Source organism: Psittacula echo (genome assembly GCF_963264785.1).
Source record: "Psittacula echo genome assembly, chromosome: 18".
Classification (NCBI taxonomy): Eukaryota; Metazoa; Chordata; class Aves; order Psittaciformes; family Psittacidae; genus Psittacula; species Psittacula echo.
This window is the reverse complement of record NC_137754.1, coordinates 2,678,496-2,693,031: the sequence shown is the minus strand read 5'-3', so window position 1 is coordinate 2,693,031 and position 14,536 is coordinate 2,678,496. Positions and strand designations below refer to the sequence as shown.

Here is a 14,536-nt window from a genome sequence, read left to right as displayed (position 1 = left end):
CCAGCCTTCTTTGTTCTGCACATCTCTGTTGCAGTGAGAACACATTGGCACAAATCAGTTTAGGAAAGAAAAAAACCAACCACAACCAAAATCAAGCCCCAACCCCACCCCCCAAAAAACCCTAATCCCACCCCAAGCCCTCAGCAAGACATACTTTCAGGTACTAAAACTTACTGGCCCTATAATCAGCAGTACCTGTGGCTAACGCAAATGGCAGCCCTTATTCATTCAGTAGTGAATCAGGGGCAGATCTGCCCCCCATCTTTGAAACACTTCTGGGTTTGCGTTTGTTCTTTTTGATCCAGAGAAGAGTTACAAAAGTGCTGCAGGTCCAAGTATTTTTATCACTTTACAATGGAGACAATGATCAAAGCCAACGAAGTCAAGGAAAAAATTAAACCTATCTTTCTCCTCTCCCAGTTTAACCTTGCATGTCAACAAAGGAGACCCCTAATGGGAGAGGGGGATAAAGAAAATTTGCCCATCTGAAGTGCCTGGCTATTTAGTGCATGGAAAATTCTTGTTACACATCTGGCGACATGAGCAGTTCCCATGCAATTGGTGAATACAGATAGTTCCAGCCACAAGTCATCCTAACACCTTCATAAGTAGCTCTTCGCATGGCAGCTTGATTGCCAGCAGGGAGTGCAGAGTCCAGTCCAGTGAAGATACACTTGCACATAAGCACACCCTCTCCCCTCAGACCTGACCTTTGGTTCAGGAGCAGTGGCAGGCAGGGTGTACTGTATGCAGAGGGCTAGAACTGTCACTACCCAATTAAAACAGAACAACAAAAAAGGCAGATTAAAAAATTAAAATGTGCTTTTGATACACGGAATGAAGTCAAATAAATACATTGATTTTTCTTCTTTTAATGTCTAAATACATTTTTATATCCTACACCCGAAGCTCTGTACATTTGGTTTGGTTCTTCTGTTCTGAAAAATGAATTTCTGCGAGCAAGGAGAGGAGCAGAATAGAATAGACTCCCTCACTGACAAGATAGTGCAGATGCCCCACAAGAAAAGCACCCCATGCCCACTTTGCTAGAGTATGGTTCACGTTTGGATGGTCCAAACCCTCTTGGCTCAGAGTCCACAGGGAAGACAGCGGGTGCTGTGTCCTGATGCTCCTCATCCAATCTTCAGCCATGCCCGAAAACATGACTAGCTTTTGTCTGAAGGAGGAAATAAAAAAGGAGGGAGAAAAAGGGTTGTGAGGGGGGGATGCAATGAGAGATGAATGCCTAGAACACCAGTACTAGCAAGAACGCGTGTTATACGAGAGATAGCGCCCATTTAACCTTAAGACCTTTGTCAGCAATTCCAGCAACTACCTCTCTAGGATGCCTAAAGCCAATTTAAAGAGCCCCATGGCAACCGCTTCACACAGCATCACAGAGACCCCAGACAAAGAAAAGGCAGATTTTAATCATTTTACACATGCAGAAATCTTCCTTTGGGACTTTACATCAATCTAGGCTTCTTTGAAAGAGAAGCCATACATCCTGAGGTGTAGATCTTTGGCAGGTAGGGGTGGGACTGCTTCTAACAACCTTTTCAGAGGAAGGAACAAGCTCCTCTGCATGAGTCTCAACAGATTCAACCAACCTTTCCTGCAGTCAGCATAGTCTCAGCCCTGTGAGAGCTCCTGAAGTAGGTGAAACCTTTTTCATGTGCGTGATAAACATTAATAATAACCTTATAATTAATTTTTTTAATATAATAATTATATTTAATATTATTTAATATATTAATATATTTATTATATATTTAATAGAATTAATAATATATTATATTTTATAATATATAAATTATATATTTTTATATAATTATTTATTATATTTATATTATTATCTATATTATTTTTATATTTTATATAATTATTATATAAAATATTTAATATATTTAATATAATAATTAATATATTTATTATATATTAATATATTTAATTTAATATAATAATTATAATTAAAACAATAACATTAAACCTTGTGCTCTTTGTTTAATGTCTGAAGCTAACGTGGTATACGCTACCAATTACAGACACTCCGGTTGCGTACCTGAGTGCTCTCCTGTGGAGGCTGATCCAGCCAGCCCTTGGCGTCGGAGAATGGTGTAGTCTTCCTCAACCTCCTGAAAAACAAAACCCCCAGAAACTCAAGTGGCTTTTTCCTCTATTTACCAAGTGAACAAAGAGGACTTCAGAAGGGAAAAGAGAAGTTTTGCTGCAGGTGAGTGGACTGGAATCAGCCGTATTGCACAATGACCCACAACGGATCTCAACTCCTTTGTCAGCATCTTTATCAGGCCTTCTATTTGTATGCAATATTCCACTTTCTTCTCAGATTTCAGTTAAATTAAAGGCCAGCTACTGACTTAACATGTTGGTATGCTTCATACATCAGGATGCTATGAACCTTCTATAGCAATGGTTATTATGCATACAGAATCCCCATCACATACAAAAAAATCATTAAAGCTGAAAACACTGTTATTGGTCTACTGCAACTTAGCACCTTCATTTGACATTGGCAGCAGCATGTGACAGATTTGATAAGTCTTTTCATGTCAGGAATTCATATTCCTTAGGCTAGTGGCCCCTTCAAAACTCCACTGCTGCAGACTTGCATCAGTTTTGTCCTATCCCTTGGGAATCTCTCCAAGTTCAAATCAAAGCAATATACATACCCGCTAGCTCTAGCGGAACTACTTGCCTCTTGTAACCCACAACTTAATGCAAACAAAACATCACCAAGATTCTGCTTTAAAAGTTTCCAGATATAAGAGCTAAAGACAAAAAAAAGGCATGGCTGCTTTTTTCCAACCTCTTTTCTGATACAAAAGCTAAGGAATATGAAAACCCCAATACTGCAAATAGAAAGGCAGTGTACCTTTAACTTTTCAAGGTCATCCTCTATCTTTTGAATATACTGCAACATCTGCACACGTGACTCTATAGAGAAGTGAGGGCTTGCTACAAATGAGCAGGACTCTTCCACTGCTCCCCAGCGTGAGGCCATCATCTCCTCAGCAAAGGGGGAGCTTCCTCCATCTGACTGGGTGTCCCGTGGGGAAAGTGGCTGCTGCTGTGCAGAGTCCAAAGAGGCACGGCCACCTGCGGTGCACTGGAGAACTAGAGATGATACCTCCTCATCTGTGGAGCTCTCCTGCACTGTTCCATATCCGTCGAGGATCAAATAATTTCCTGTTAAGAGAACAGCTTTTTACTAACACCTCCAGCTCAATAATCACCAAGAACCATGGAACTAGAGTAGACAGCTTAAGCAGACTTTAAGAAAGATAAGTGCTGAGAGGCCCACCTCCAAGGACATTTTAAAATGGATAAGCAAATGCATTTGTGAACATTACACAGAATAGTGATTATATCAGATCAGACTGGTTTGGTTCTGAATTGGGCTTCAGAGATTGTGGCAGGTTTCTGGACTGCAGCTTGAGAATTACATGGTAAGATGAGCTCATCATTCCCCTTCCTGTTTTTCCTAAATGGGTGTTTCTATTATGATATCTGGAAAATCTGCACTTACACTAATGGCACCTGACAAATCAGGCTGCTAGATTTCTACTTGCTAGCTATGGCACTGAGGATGCTTTTACACCGGTTAGCTTGAAAACTCAGCTTGCTGATGACATGCTAAAAGATAAAGCAATTATAGAGAGAAATGTTTTCACAACCTGCACCTAACACTAAGATTGTTAAATTTCTCTACAGTATTCCAGCAAAGCTAACATGTGGAGTCAGAACTGACTATACCCAGGCCTGTCTAATTCTGATGTCCCTGCACAGTTAAGAAAGTAAACAGCATAAGAGATGACAAATAAATTAGATGCTTTGCGTTGTTAGCTCAGTTTTAATAATTTAAAACATCTCGGTAATTCAGGGGAAGAAGAATTGTTTCCAATATGGAGTTGGAAGGCAGCATTCAGTCACAGATTGGATTCTGTCAACGTGAATAAGCCAATTTGAAAACAAAAGCATATTTATGATAAGAGATTTCAAGACCAGGAGTTATACAGAATCTACCCACTAGCAGCTACTTCTACTACAACAGGCACAGGAGATAAACCTCAACTTGTGTCCTCAATTTAGTGCAGTGTCACCACGCTGGCTGATTAAAACTCACAGGGCTTTCTAAACACAAAATAACAATGAGGTTTTAAGACCTTCAGATCGGGGTGAGGTTGCAAGACAATTACAGCGCAAAGCTAAACCCTAAGTTTCTTTTCTGAAGCTTGATCAGGAGAAGCCAACACAGCATCAGCGGAACAGCATGAGTCATAAGGACTCTGTGTGTACAGACTAAGGAAGTACTTTGCCTTCAGGGAACACGTTTCCCATACAGATCCTAACAGACACTTGAGAGATAAAAGTGGTCCAGTGGCAACCGCAATCAAGAGCTTGCACTGTGCCCAGTGCCTCTGTAATTACAGCCTGTCACAGTGTGTTAACCCCACAGTATTTCAGCCTCTGCTTTCATAAAATAGAGAATTAATTAGGTACATACATGCATAGCCCTTTTCAGGGCTAAAATGCCTGTCAAGGGCCAAGAGTTAACTTTAAGTGTCCTAAACCACATAAGCAAGAGAGGAAGTCTCTAATACTGAATCTGGACAGACTGTCATTCTACGAGTGAATTCAATATGCTCACCTGAGATCCGTATTTGCACATCCTCTTCCTCCTTCCTTTCCATTAATTCACTTTCAGATGGATTTTCATCACTGTGAGCTTCTCGAGCATCAAAAAAATGCTCCCCGCTTTCATCAGCACCCACCCCTTCCAGCTCTGCGGCTGAGATCTCCAGATTCATACTCATGCGGTCTATTGCTAAGTTACTACTCGATCTGGGGTCTCTCTCTATCAGCTGCATGGCATCTCCTGAAGCTGGCGATTCAGCTGAAGTCCGGAGGCCATAACTAGCTGTAGACTCATTAGTTCCGGTTCTTGGGAGCGCTCTGTCTGTTCCAGGCTGGTGGAATTTGCTATTCTCAGGGTGCTGTAGTCCAGGCTCGTTTCCACCCTCCGTCTGGGCTTCTTGAGAAACGGTCCTAAACCTGGGGAAGCGCTGCCGGTCTTCAAGGGTCCCCTTCTCAGAGAAGCCAAGCTGCTGCACCAACAACTGTTTCAGCAAGCCCACTGCAAGTAAAGATAATGTTCACAAGGCTTCAAAGATCATAACGTTCCTAAAGGTCATTAAACCAGGCTACCCTTTCAAAGAGGTGTATCTCGTAGCAGCCAGCCCTCTCATTGCTCTTGGTAGGAAAAACAGGGATAAAAATAAGTATATCAGGTCTGAAGCCTTCCTGCACATTTTTCAAGCGAGAGCAAACGTGTCAGTACAAGTTCCATCTTGCTTAGGGAAAAAAAATCACCTCCTGAAATTACCCAGCAAGTGAGCTGGAGTGCAGGTGAGGGCACAGGTTTTACCCAAGCCCCCCAACCATGGCCATAATGGGGGATTCCCGCTGGAGAAAGAAGCATATTGAAAATATTCCACTCGACTTTGAAATGACAGATAAGAAAAAAAATACTGAAGACATATTTTTCCCTAAAATTGCATGCAAATTTATGCTTGCTTGAACTTCAACCCACATTCCTTTAGCTCTCAAATTATCCCAACCCAACACTTCGTATTAAGGACACATTGTTGAAAACAAAAATGCAATGCTGTCAAGAGCATAAGAACACTCTTCATTCTCACCATGTAACGCTCATGTAACACCCAGGAAAAGCTATGATGTCATACAGCATAACAGTCACTCATCTAAGTGGAAGGCTGTTGTCAAAATGTGAGTGACATTCTGCTGCTGTTAGAGGGCTGCTCTTTTAAGTCTGAACAGTCATGAGATGCTAGGGCACTGTCTTCACATAACCCACAGACTAAGATTATCTTAGCACTGGTCTCTGAAAACAAGTACCAAGAACATTCATACAGCATTCAGAATTAGAAAAGCACTTTGAATCCTGTAAGAAGGAGAAACATAAATGGATCAAAAGGATCTGAGGTGCACTATTACATAGCAGAGAACTGTTCTTTACTTGTACAGAGAGACAGAAGAAAGAATCTGGGCCAAGGAGATGAAGCCTCTGCATTTTGGTAAAAGCAAATAACAGAGAAGCAATACAGACTATTCCCTTCAAGTATAACTGAGGGACTTCGTGTCCTTTCAGAATTGCCAAGAGGAGACACATGGATTAATGAATTAATTCAAATTTTAGGAAGTTATATTTAGGGACTGCACTACTAGATCTGATCAAGTAGGTTGCATGGCTCTGCATCCTTCCTCTGAAAGGAGGTATGCCAGAGAACAGAGGAAGTGATTCAAAATCTTCTATTACAGAATCTGTCCAGCCGGAGAATTTCTTTACAACACACACAAGTGTTGAGCTAATTATATCTAATCACATCCCATGTCCTCAGAAAATCTGAACCTAGACTTTGTCAAGCTCAATTATATCCCATATGTTTGCATGGTATAAAAAACCATGCAAAATCATGTTCTGCAACTGATGCAACTTCTCCTGTTAGGCTACAGTGCTATGAAAATAAGTCCACGGCCTGACTGCATTGTCTTTTAACATCCAGCAATGGCACTGTAAAGCACTGCATAAAGTTCTGCAATATAATTTTGTCATCAAAGCTCTTCATGGCCAGTAATTAACAACTCATTACCACCATCATTTTATACATGGGAAAACCACAGAAAAATGAGATGATTAAAGCCAAAGAAAAGGGCAGTATATAAACTCAGGACTTAGAATTCCCTGCTGTCAGATTCACTTTGGTTTGCTATGCTGCGATCTACAGCACAGAGAGAATCGATATTTAATAGAAATGGGCTTTATTTTAGCTCATTGATTCAGATGGTTGACCTAGCAATGTCCATCTCCACATCACGTCCCAACCAGGCACTGCCCACAGATACTTACAGTTCCTTAACGCATCCAATGCCCACTGCCCTTCTGATACGGAAGATAAACTGGTGGTTGTGTGTTCATAGCATGCAGAAGAATCTTTAAGTGTCAGGTCTGCCTGCTGCACCTTATCAAACTGTCCTTCTGATGCAAGGAGACTTTCTACCTTGGACTTTTCAGACATGATGAGTGAAGAAGACTGAGCATTTAGTATTAAGGGAGATTCGAGGCCCAAATCTTTATCTAGGAAACAGAAAACAGACTCAGGTTAAACAACCACGCCAAATTTGATGATAAACTGCAGAAAATTCTGCTTCCCACAGAAATCTCTGAAAACACTGAGAAATACAGTCCTTGAGCATGGGCTTGGTAAAAGGCCAATTCTTTCGAGGGGAAAAAAGACTCTACCAGTAATTTATAAACCAGATAGAAATAATAAAAGGTACGTTTCCAAGAGGCTCGGTATCACTTCTCCACATGACTTGTAATGGAATCATTCATTCCCAGGAATGTCAAAGCTACCAAGAGATCCCAACCCACAAGTAGTACACCTTGGTGTATTTGCACTCCATGTGCAAATCTACTGATATAATTCATCTGGACCAGAGCTTTACCTGGACTTTGTAAGCTACTGGCAGGAATGTCATGCTGCTCTTTGAGCTTCTGCTGTTCTTCTTCTTCACGCTCTTCTCTGCAGGGAGTAAAGAATGAACACGTTCTTTTAGTCACACAGATCTGAATCGCTGCATGAGAATCCAGGCTTTGGCTGGCAATCTTTGAGCAGGAGAATGGTACCAGACAAAGAAAAACCAGCCCTTCCTCCTCCAGCTACTTTTACTTACTCGCCAGGTCCTGACTGTGGTAATGGAATCACTCTTCTGGTATTCCCCATTTTTACAGTCCCTGCCATCTGAGCTATCAGGTCCTGCCATCTGCAGTAGAAGCATCAAATAAAAACATGCAAGATGTGAAGCATAATGAATACTTGTCTGTTTAACACCTCTTAAATCCAGCTAACATTATTACTGCTTTTCTTATAACAGAAATAGATTTTGCCTTTCTTTTTCAATCCTGTTACATTCAATTCCTAGTAATACCTTGCAGCCACCAGTGAAGCACTGCAGTATAATGCTCACCTCACTAGGATACAGATGCAGGGTTATTTCAGTTACCTATCTGGCAGTCAGTCACACAAGACCAGAATTGCAGGTAAATAACAGCATTTTTAAGGTCAAAAAAAGGTCAGGAGTGAGCCAGACAGGAAACAACAACAAGAGAAGCACTAAGTGTATGTACAGAGTGGCTTTTTAAATACATATGTGTTTATACGTACCCTCCCCCCGCTTCTTATAAGCTGGGAGAGACTATCCTTGGATACTTCCTACATAGGCCAACACAGCTGCACTTTCAGCTATGCCGAGAGAAAGAACTCAGGTAATTCACAGACACCTGCACCGTTACTGCAGGCAAACAGATGTAAAAGATCTCTCAAGTACAACAAATCAAGCAGCAGATGGAACGGAACCAATTACTTACACATTCTTTTCTGACACAGTCTGTGCCACCAGTTCATAAATATGAGCGCCGTTTTCTGACATGGAGATGACGAAGAAAGCTTTGTTATCTGAAGCAACACAGGGAAGGAAGAATTAAGCTAGATGCCTTGCCCCACATAGCTTCCTAAAATTCCTAAAACTGGGAATACCCCTATCCAGAAGCAATGAAATAAGAGCTGATGAGATAACCCCTCAATGTGATAATATACAAACATCAATCTTTCCTTATCCAGGAAATTTGCCTATTAGTCCTGAAAGAAAAGAGCCATTACAGCCCAAACCATTCTGAAACAGATTTAATTCTCCTCTTTTCCTTCTTAATAATTTCTAGAGCACCTTTCATCTACTACAATCAGAGTACTTTAATTTAGAAGTCTATTTAAAACTCAAGCCATGCCTATTACTGACGCAAAGAAGTCAAACAGCTCATACATACAAAGTAAGACATTGGACAACCAAGAATTAAGCCTACACATTTTCTCATGTTCTACTCTGAAATTCTAGGCAAAACCATCTATCCTCAACTGATCTTCTCTTCATTTTTGGCTTCCTCTCTTGCTTTTTCAATTGGTTATACTGACCTGTTGCCACCTGACGAACCAGAACAGTGTTCAGTTTGATGATAGGACTGAAGGTGTGTTTACTGTCAGCTGTTGATGCCAAGATTTTACTGTGACACTTCAGTACCAGTTTATCATCTTGTTTCTGCAACAGCACCAGAATGTCCTCCAGGAGCAGAGTGTAGAGATCTGCATGGGGTGCAAAAGAACCCAGAACGAGTTAAGGAATTCATAGTTTTGTATCACACCCCTGCAGAAAGAATAAAGGCTGCATTTTTGATTACTCATGCAGAGGCAGTAATCAGTGCTATGCCATTCTAGGCAAAGCTTGCAAATTTTCCTCATGAAAACTACATCAGAAAGCTACAGATGGAATTGGATCATCTCATGACTGACTGCTGTGTCCCTGCACGGCCTTAATGACACTCCAGCACATTTCACAATTGACAAGAATAATTTAATCAGCTCTGAGCAACACACAGGCATTATTAGAGGTGGCAGTAAGAACCGTAACTGGAAACTGCAGAAATGCTTTCTCTTTCTCTCCTTGTCACCAAAACCACACAAACCCAAGGCAGTCAGTTGATGGAACAGGACTCACCGATAGTTTTGTCACGATTAACCTTCCAAGTCAGAGGTCCTTCATGAAGCATTTTCCTCTTTGTTAGATCCAAGTTCTGTCACCAGGGAAAAGAAAAAATAGTATCACTATGGAATTTCTGTGGAAGCAACCAATGGCAAAGCATGGGAATGTCAGAGGGAAGGCTACGATAGGCACTCCAGTTTGGAGATGAGCAGCTAAACCCAGCCTGGTAAAAGAAATGGGGATCAGAAGAAGGGTATGCTTGTAAACCAAAATCTTAAGAGAGGCAGGCACTATCACTGTTCCTCTTTCACTGCTCTTTTGCAGATGCTGGGAGTCATAGGATAGAGAATTTTCCTATTAAAGATACTAAGGCATCAGGATGTTATCTGATTGCTAGGAGGAGTTTTTCCAATGAAGCTAGCAGTTCTAGTACTGCAACTGGTTAATGCTTCAGCACTTGATTTGCAAGTCAAGTGTGCCTACAAATGATATACTGATATACAAATCATCCCAATAATCTGGTGGACTTTATAATGTCAATGGATTCTTCAGTCATTTCAGTGCCTGTGACATTTAGATCTACAGGCAAGTAGAAGTGACAATTTTCACAAGTCATTCCTTCCAAGTCTCAGAGTCTACAATCAATGACAGCAAGATTTCATAACTGACAGCAAGTTCTTCATTTCCTAACTAAAATGCTTGCAGGTTTATTTGTGGAAGGATCCATGACACAGTTTTACAGGAAAGTCTTCACATAAAATTTTTTTGGCTACATACTGATTTTGGGGAAGAGAGAGGAGTGATAAACAAACAACAGGGAATCTATACAAGACAAAAAGTTAATCCTGCTCCAAGGATGTGGAGCATTCCATTTAACAGCAGCTGAGAGCAAGTAACCACTTCACTAACGTAACTGCAAGAATTTACAGGGGCCATCAAACACTGTGCTTTTAGCACTGGACTTAAGACTTCATTTGGATATACCTGTGGGTCTTGCATACAAATCAGCCTGTGTACAAGCTCCTCTTCTAAAGCTAACTGCATTGCAACACCTCATGACTCTCTGAGGCCTCCCTAGTTTCAACAGCACAACACAGGCTTGCAATCATTTGAGAGACATATCCATAAGACAACTTATGGTCCATTGGATATCTTTTATGTGATAGAGTACATTAGGCTGAGAACCATTAAGGTTTGTTTCAGAGAGTTTACAAGCTTCATCAACACTGCTATATGAAGAACCAAGTTGTTATATTCACAGAGGTATTCAGGAAGGTAACAAAACTCAGATTTCTGAGACTAATTGTTTAGGTTTTGTACAGAAATATTCATCTCCAAAGACCATTTGATTGTACGTCAGAAGGCTATAGCAGAAAGTGCCACAAACAGAACAACAGGGCTGCAATCATGATTTACATAGAGATCGGTTTAATGCTGTCACTCACCCTGAACTCATCCATCATGGGATCCTCAGACTGTTTCAAGGGGGACAAGTCGAGACGACGCTGGTAATCTTCCAAATGCTGCAGAAAATGCAGTGAAGATGGTCACTTTGGTTAGTGAATCTCACTGGCATCAGAATGCAGGCAGTCATTAATACTTCCCCACATTCCCAAATGCCCAGGATTCCTCCTCTCACAGGAATACTTGCGCCACAAAACATCTTAAGGCACAATATAAAGTCACTAGTACAGAGCCTCTAGAGGTCTTGAACAGGTTGTTGCCCTTCAACTCTCTTCTGCCCAAGCCTTGATGCTCACTCCGTTCACCTCCTACCTGCTTGTTCTCAGCCTCTTTGACAGCCTGGTTCACGTGGTTAAGGATCTGACGACAATGATCTGCTGCTTTCTTCACCTTCTCTTTCTCTTCAGGCAGTTCTGCAAGAGAAAAAGGAAACGAAAGAATGCTTTTCAATAAAGGTTAAAAAGTCAGAAATCCAGTGCAGTTTGCTGACCCCAAATCTGAGAAAGAACTTCAATTCACAGTATAGCATACCAACAAAAGCACTGCATTTCAAAGGTGAAATGACATAAACAGATTTGTGACAGGAGGTAATTCATTTTGCCCTGCACAAGGCACTGGCCTTTGATTAGCACCAGTGCACAAGCACAAGACTTCTCACTCTCCCTTTTTGAGGGGCTTGTGGCAACTATTCACTCCACAAACATCAATCCAAGAAGTATTCTGAGGAATCTAAGAAGGTCACCAGTACTCCACCATGGTACGAAGAGAGTCTTGGGGTAGATAGTTAAGATCACACACAGCCAGCTAGCCAAAGTCCCAAGATGTGGCAACTGACCACTGGCTTTGCATTTCCCCCAATCCTTTTTACTTATTTAGTTAGGAAGAAAGAAAAACAAAGAAACATAAGGCAAAGCATCCAAAAAATGTGTTACACGGTAACATTTTCCAATTAAATTGCCTGTATTTATTTTAACTGCTTAGGAAAAAAGTATCATTCACACAGCCTGATGATAAAAACCACTCTACAGCAAGACCAAACGAGTTATCTTTCCTACCAACATCACTTGATCATACACAGATAGACAGAGGTGAACCCCATCCATTCTCACTACCATATGCCACATTAAGGATTGAGTTAACAGGCAAATAAACAAGTACATCAAGGATAATGGAGTATCACATGCTTTCCTAATTATGATTAGAGTCAACTTGTAAATGCACTATAGTTTTTATGAGTAATGAAATTACACTGCGGCAGGTACCTGCTAGTGAACCTCAAAAGCTATTTTGTGGTAGTATTAATCATATTTTCTCCTGTTATGATGGAAACATCTTTCAGAGTAACACATCCTAGCTACGCTTCACCTTCTGCAAGAACATTACAACATTCTGCAGTGATTTAGAGATGCAGCAGATGAGGAAGGAGGGCTACGTTAAGATCCTGTTGGTGTCTGTTGTGTAGGAAAGTACTGCTTTCCAAGTTCAGTCTGCTTCAAATTCTTAGTTGACATTAGTGACCTTAAAGAAAAAGAATCAATTTGTTCTGTCTTACCTGCTTTTATTCTCTCCTTAAAGAAATACATTGATTTGCCATAAGCCTTAACAGTACAGGATTTTTGCTTCGATTTTATAATGCTTTCCTTAATTCCTTGCTCAGAAGTATGCCCTATGTCTAGTCAAGCTTGTTTAAGCAATGGAATAACTTGATAGGTTTTCATTAGATCCTTCATTTTTCACATTTTTATGTTTGTAATGGATGATTAAAGATTTCTGTTATTGAAGATCTTACTCTTTTTCTCTCTCCAATGCATCTACATGGAAATTAGAATTCACTTCAATGTGTTTTCTCTTAACAGTTTGATTGAGCCATCTTAATGTCCTGAATTCACGAAAAATGTTTATCAGAGCATATTTATTATTGAAAACCAATTTATTGAAACAAATAGATTATCATCTGCAGTGATTGAATTCTTTCTAGTTATTTCTGTTAAGACTGCCGAAATGAGTTAAATATATCTAAGAAAAGTACAGAAAGAACAGGCATGCTAATGACTATTCAAAACAATAGCACAAATGCAACTTGCCTCTCAGCCAGTTCCTAAAGATTTGGTTGCTACGAGCATGTAATATGGAAGAGTTACATGATAACCGCTCTTTTTTCCCCCATTTCTTTTTCTTCTGAATCTAATTCCAGCCACTGACATTGTCACATACTCTTCTACAGTCAGAAATATGAGGGTGCAGAGAAAATATTTCTTCACTTTCATTTGGTTCTTGTAATCATTAAAAACCATTAATAACCTTAATAGTGTAAAACTAAAACAGGCTAGGAACTGGAGTGTGGAGAGGAGACAGGCGGGAACTCGCAGTTTCCTTCTTCAAAAATTAATAGCCAATCAAGTCGTTTTGCCAGTAACTTTCCTAAGCAGAGTGGTTTGGTTTCTCTTCAAACTTCAGCATTCCCCTCCCTCTAAACATTTGGAAACTACATTTCAATTACTGGATTGCAACTTTACAGGTTGGATGGGGTTTGGAGCAACCTGCTCTAGTGGAAGGTGTCCCTGCCTGTGGCAGGGGGTTGGAACTGGATAAGCTTTAAGATCCCTTCAACCCAAAGCAGTCTGGGATTCTATGATATGCTTTGAAATCGTATTTTTCTAGAAAACCTGCTGAGATGCATGCATGAACCCTAGAGGAAAGGTTTTACCTGTGTACTTAGCAATGTTATCCAGCAGAAGGGGGTACTTAGTCAACCTCTGCATCTCTGTGGGAATGATATCCTTCAGCTGCAACCGTCGACACAGGGGGTTACTCTCAGCATCCTAAATTTAAACAGCACAATATCTGCATTTGTCATTTTTATTAAGGCCGCAATTACCTGAACATGTAACATCCATTCATCACATAAACATCTATTACTTCACTTTCCAGTAATTACATACACGACAAGAAATGCCAAGATCTATCATTCAGACAACACATTCCCTCTCCGTTTACAATTACATATAAGAAAGGCTCATGACAAAAGCAGCAGCTTCCTTCCCTCATTACTCCACAGAGGCCTGGTACCATCTCCAATCAATCTCAATCACCACCATACAGGGAAGACATCGGTGTAGGCTTTCACACTATAGCAAAACTACAGTACATTTTTCAATGTAACCTCAACCCTTGTAGTACCAGTTTTCACAGCTTGTGGTAATGAAGATCATGTTCTCTCCTCCAAATGCCACATGTATTCAAGCCCCTTTCCTGGCAGGCAGAACAGGTGTATATCATCTGTCTTCTGCCCGTGACATGCATGAAAATTGCACTAAAATGAGCAGTTTTCCCACAGAATTACACATCCTTAGGAAGCAGCTACCTCAAGTGAGATGCCATCTCCTGCCTGGGACAGCATGTGCTTTCCTGCATCCTATCAGGACATTCTGTGTTC

At 40.7% G+C, this 14,536-nt stretch overlaps 1 protein-coding gene across 3 annotated transcripts in view; it reads right to left on the bottom strand.

The window, feature by feature from the left end:
* Positions 1 to 145: 145 nt before the first annotated feature.
* The window catches only part of ARHGEF12 (Rho guanine nucleotide exchange factor 12), a 71,557-nt gene continuing 57,166 nt past the window's right edge, over positions 146 to 14,536 (bottom strand). For 2 of the 3 annotated variants that reach the window (XM_080631577.1, XM_080631578.1), the window contains exons 29-41: positions 13,808 to 13,922; positions 11,413 to 11,513; positions 11,082 to 11,159; positions 9,652 to 9,727; positions 9,072 to 9,239; positions 8,471 to 8,558; positions 7,777 to 7,866; positions 7,549 to 7,625; positions 6,950 to 7,177; positions 4,670 to 5,155; positions 2,894 to 3,207; positions 2,063 to 2,135; positions 1,184 to 1,666 (exon numbers count right to left, since the gene is read on the bottom strand). In XM_080631577.1, the coding sequence (XP_080487703.1) occupies positions 1,602 to 1,666; positions 2,063 to 2,135; positions 2,894 to 3,207; positions 4,670 to 5,155; positions 6,950 to 7,177; positions 7,549 to 7,625; positions 7,777 to 7,866; positions 8,471 to 8,558; positions 9,072 to 9,239; positions 9,652 to 9,727; positions 11,082 to 11,159; positions 11,413 to 11,513; positions 13,808 to 13,922 (1,959 nt within the window). In that variant the 3' untranslated portion in view covers positions 1,184 to 1,601. The other variant, XM_080631579.1, reaches the window with a different exon arrangement.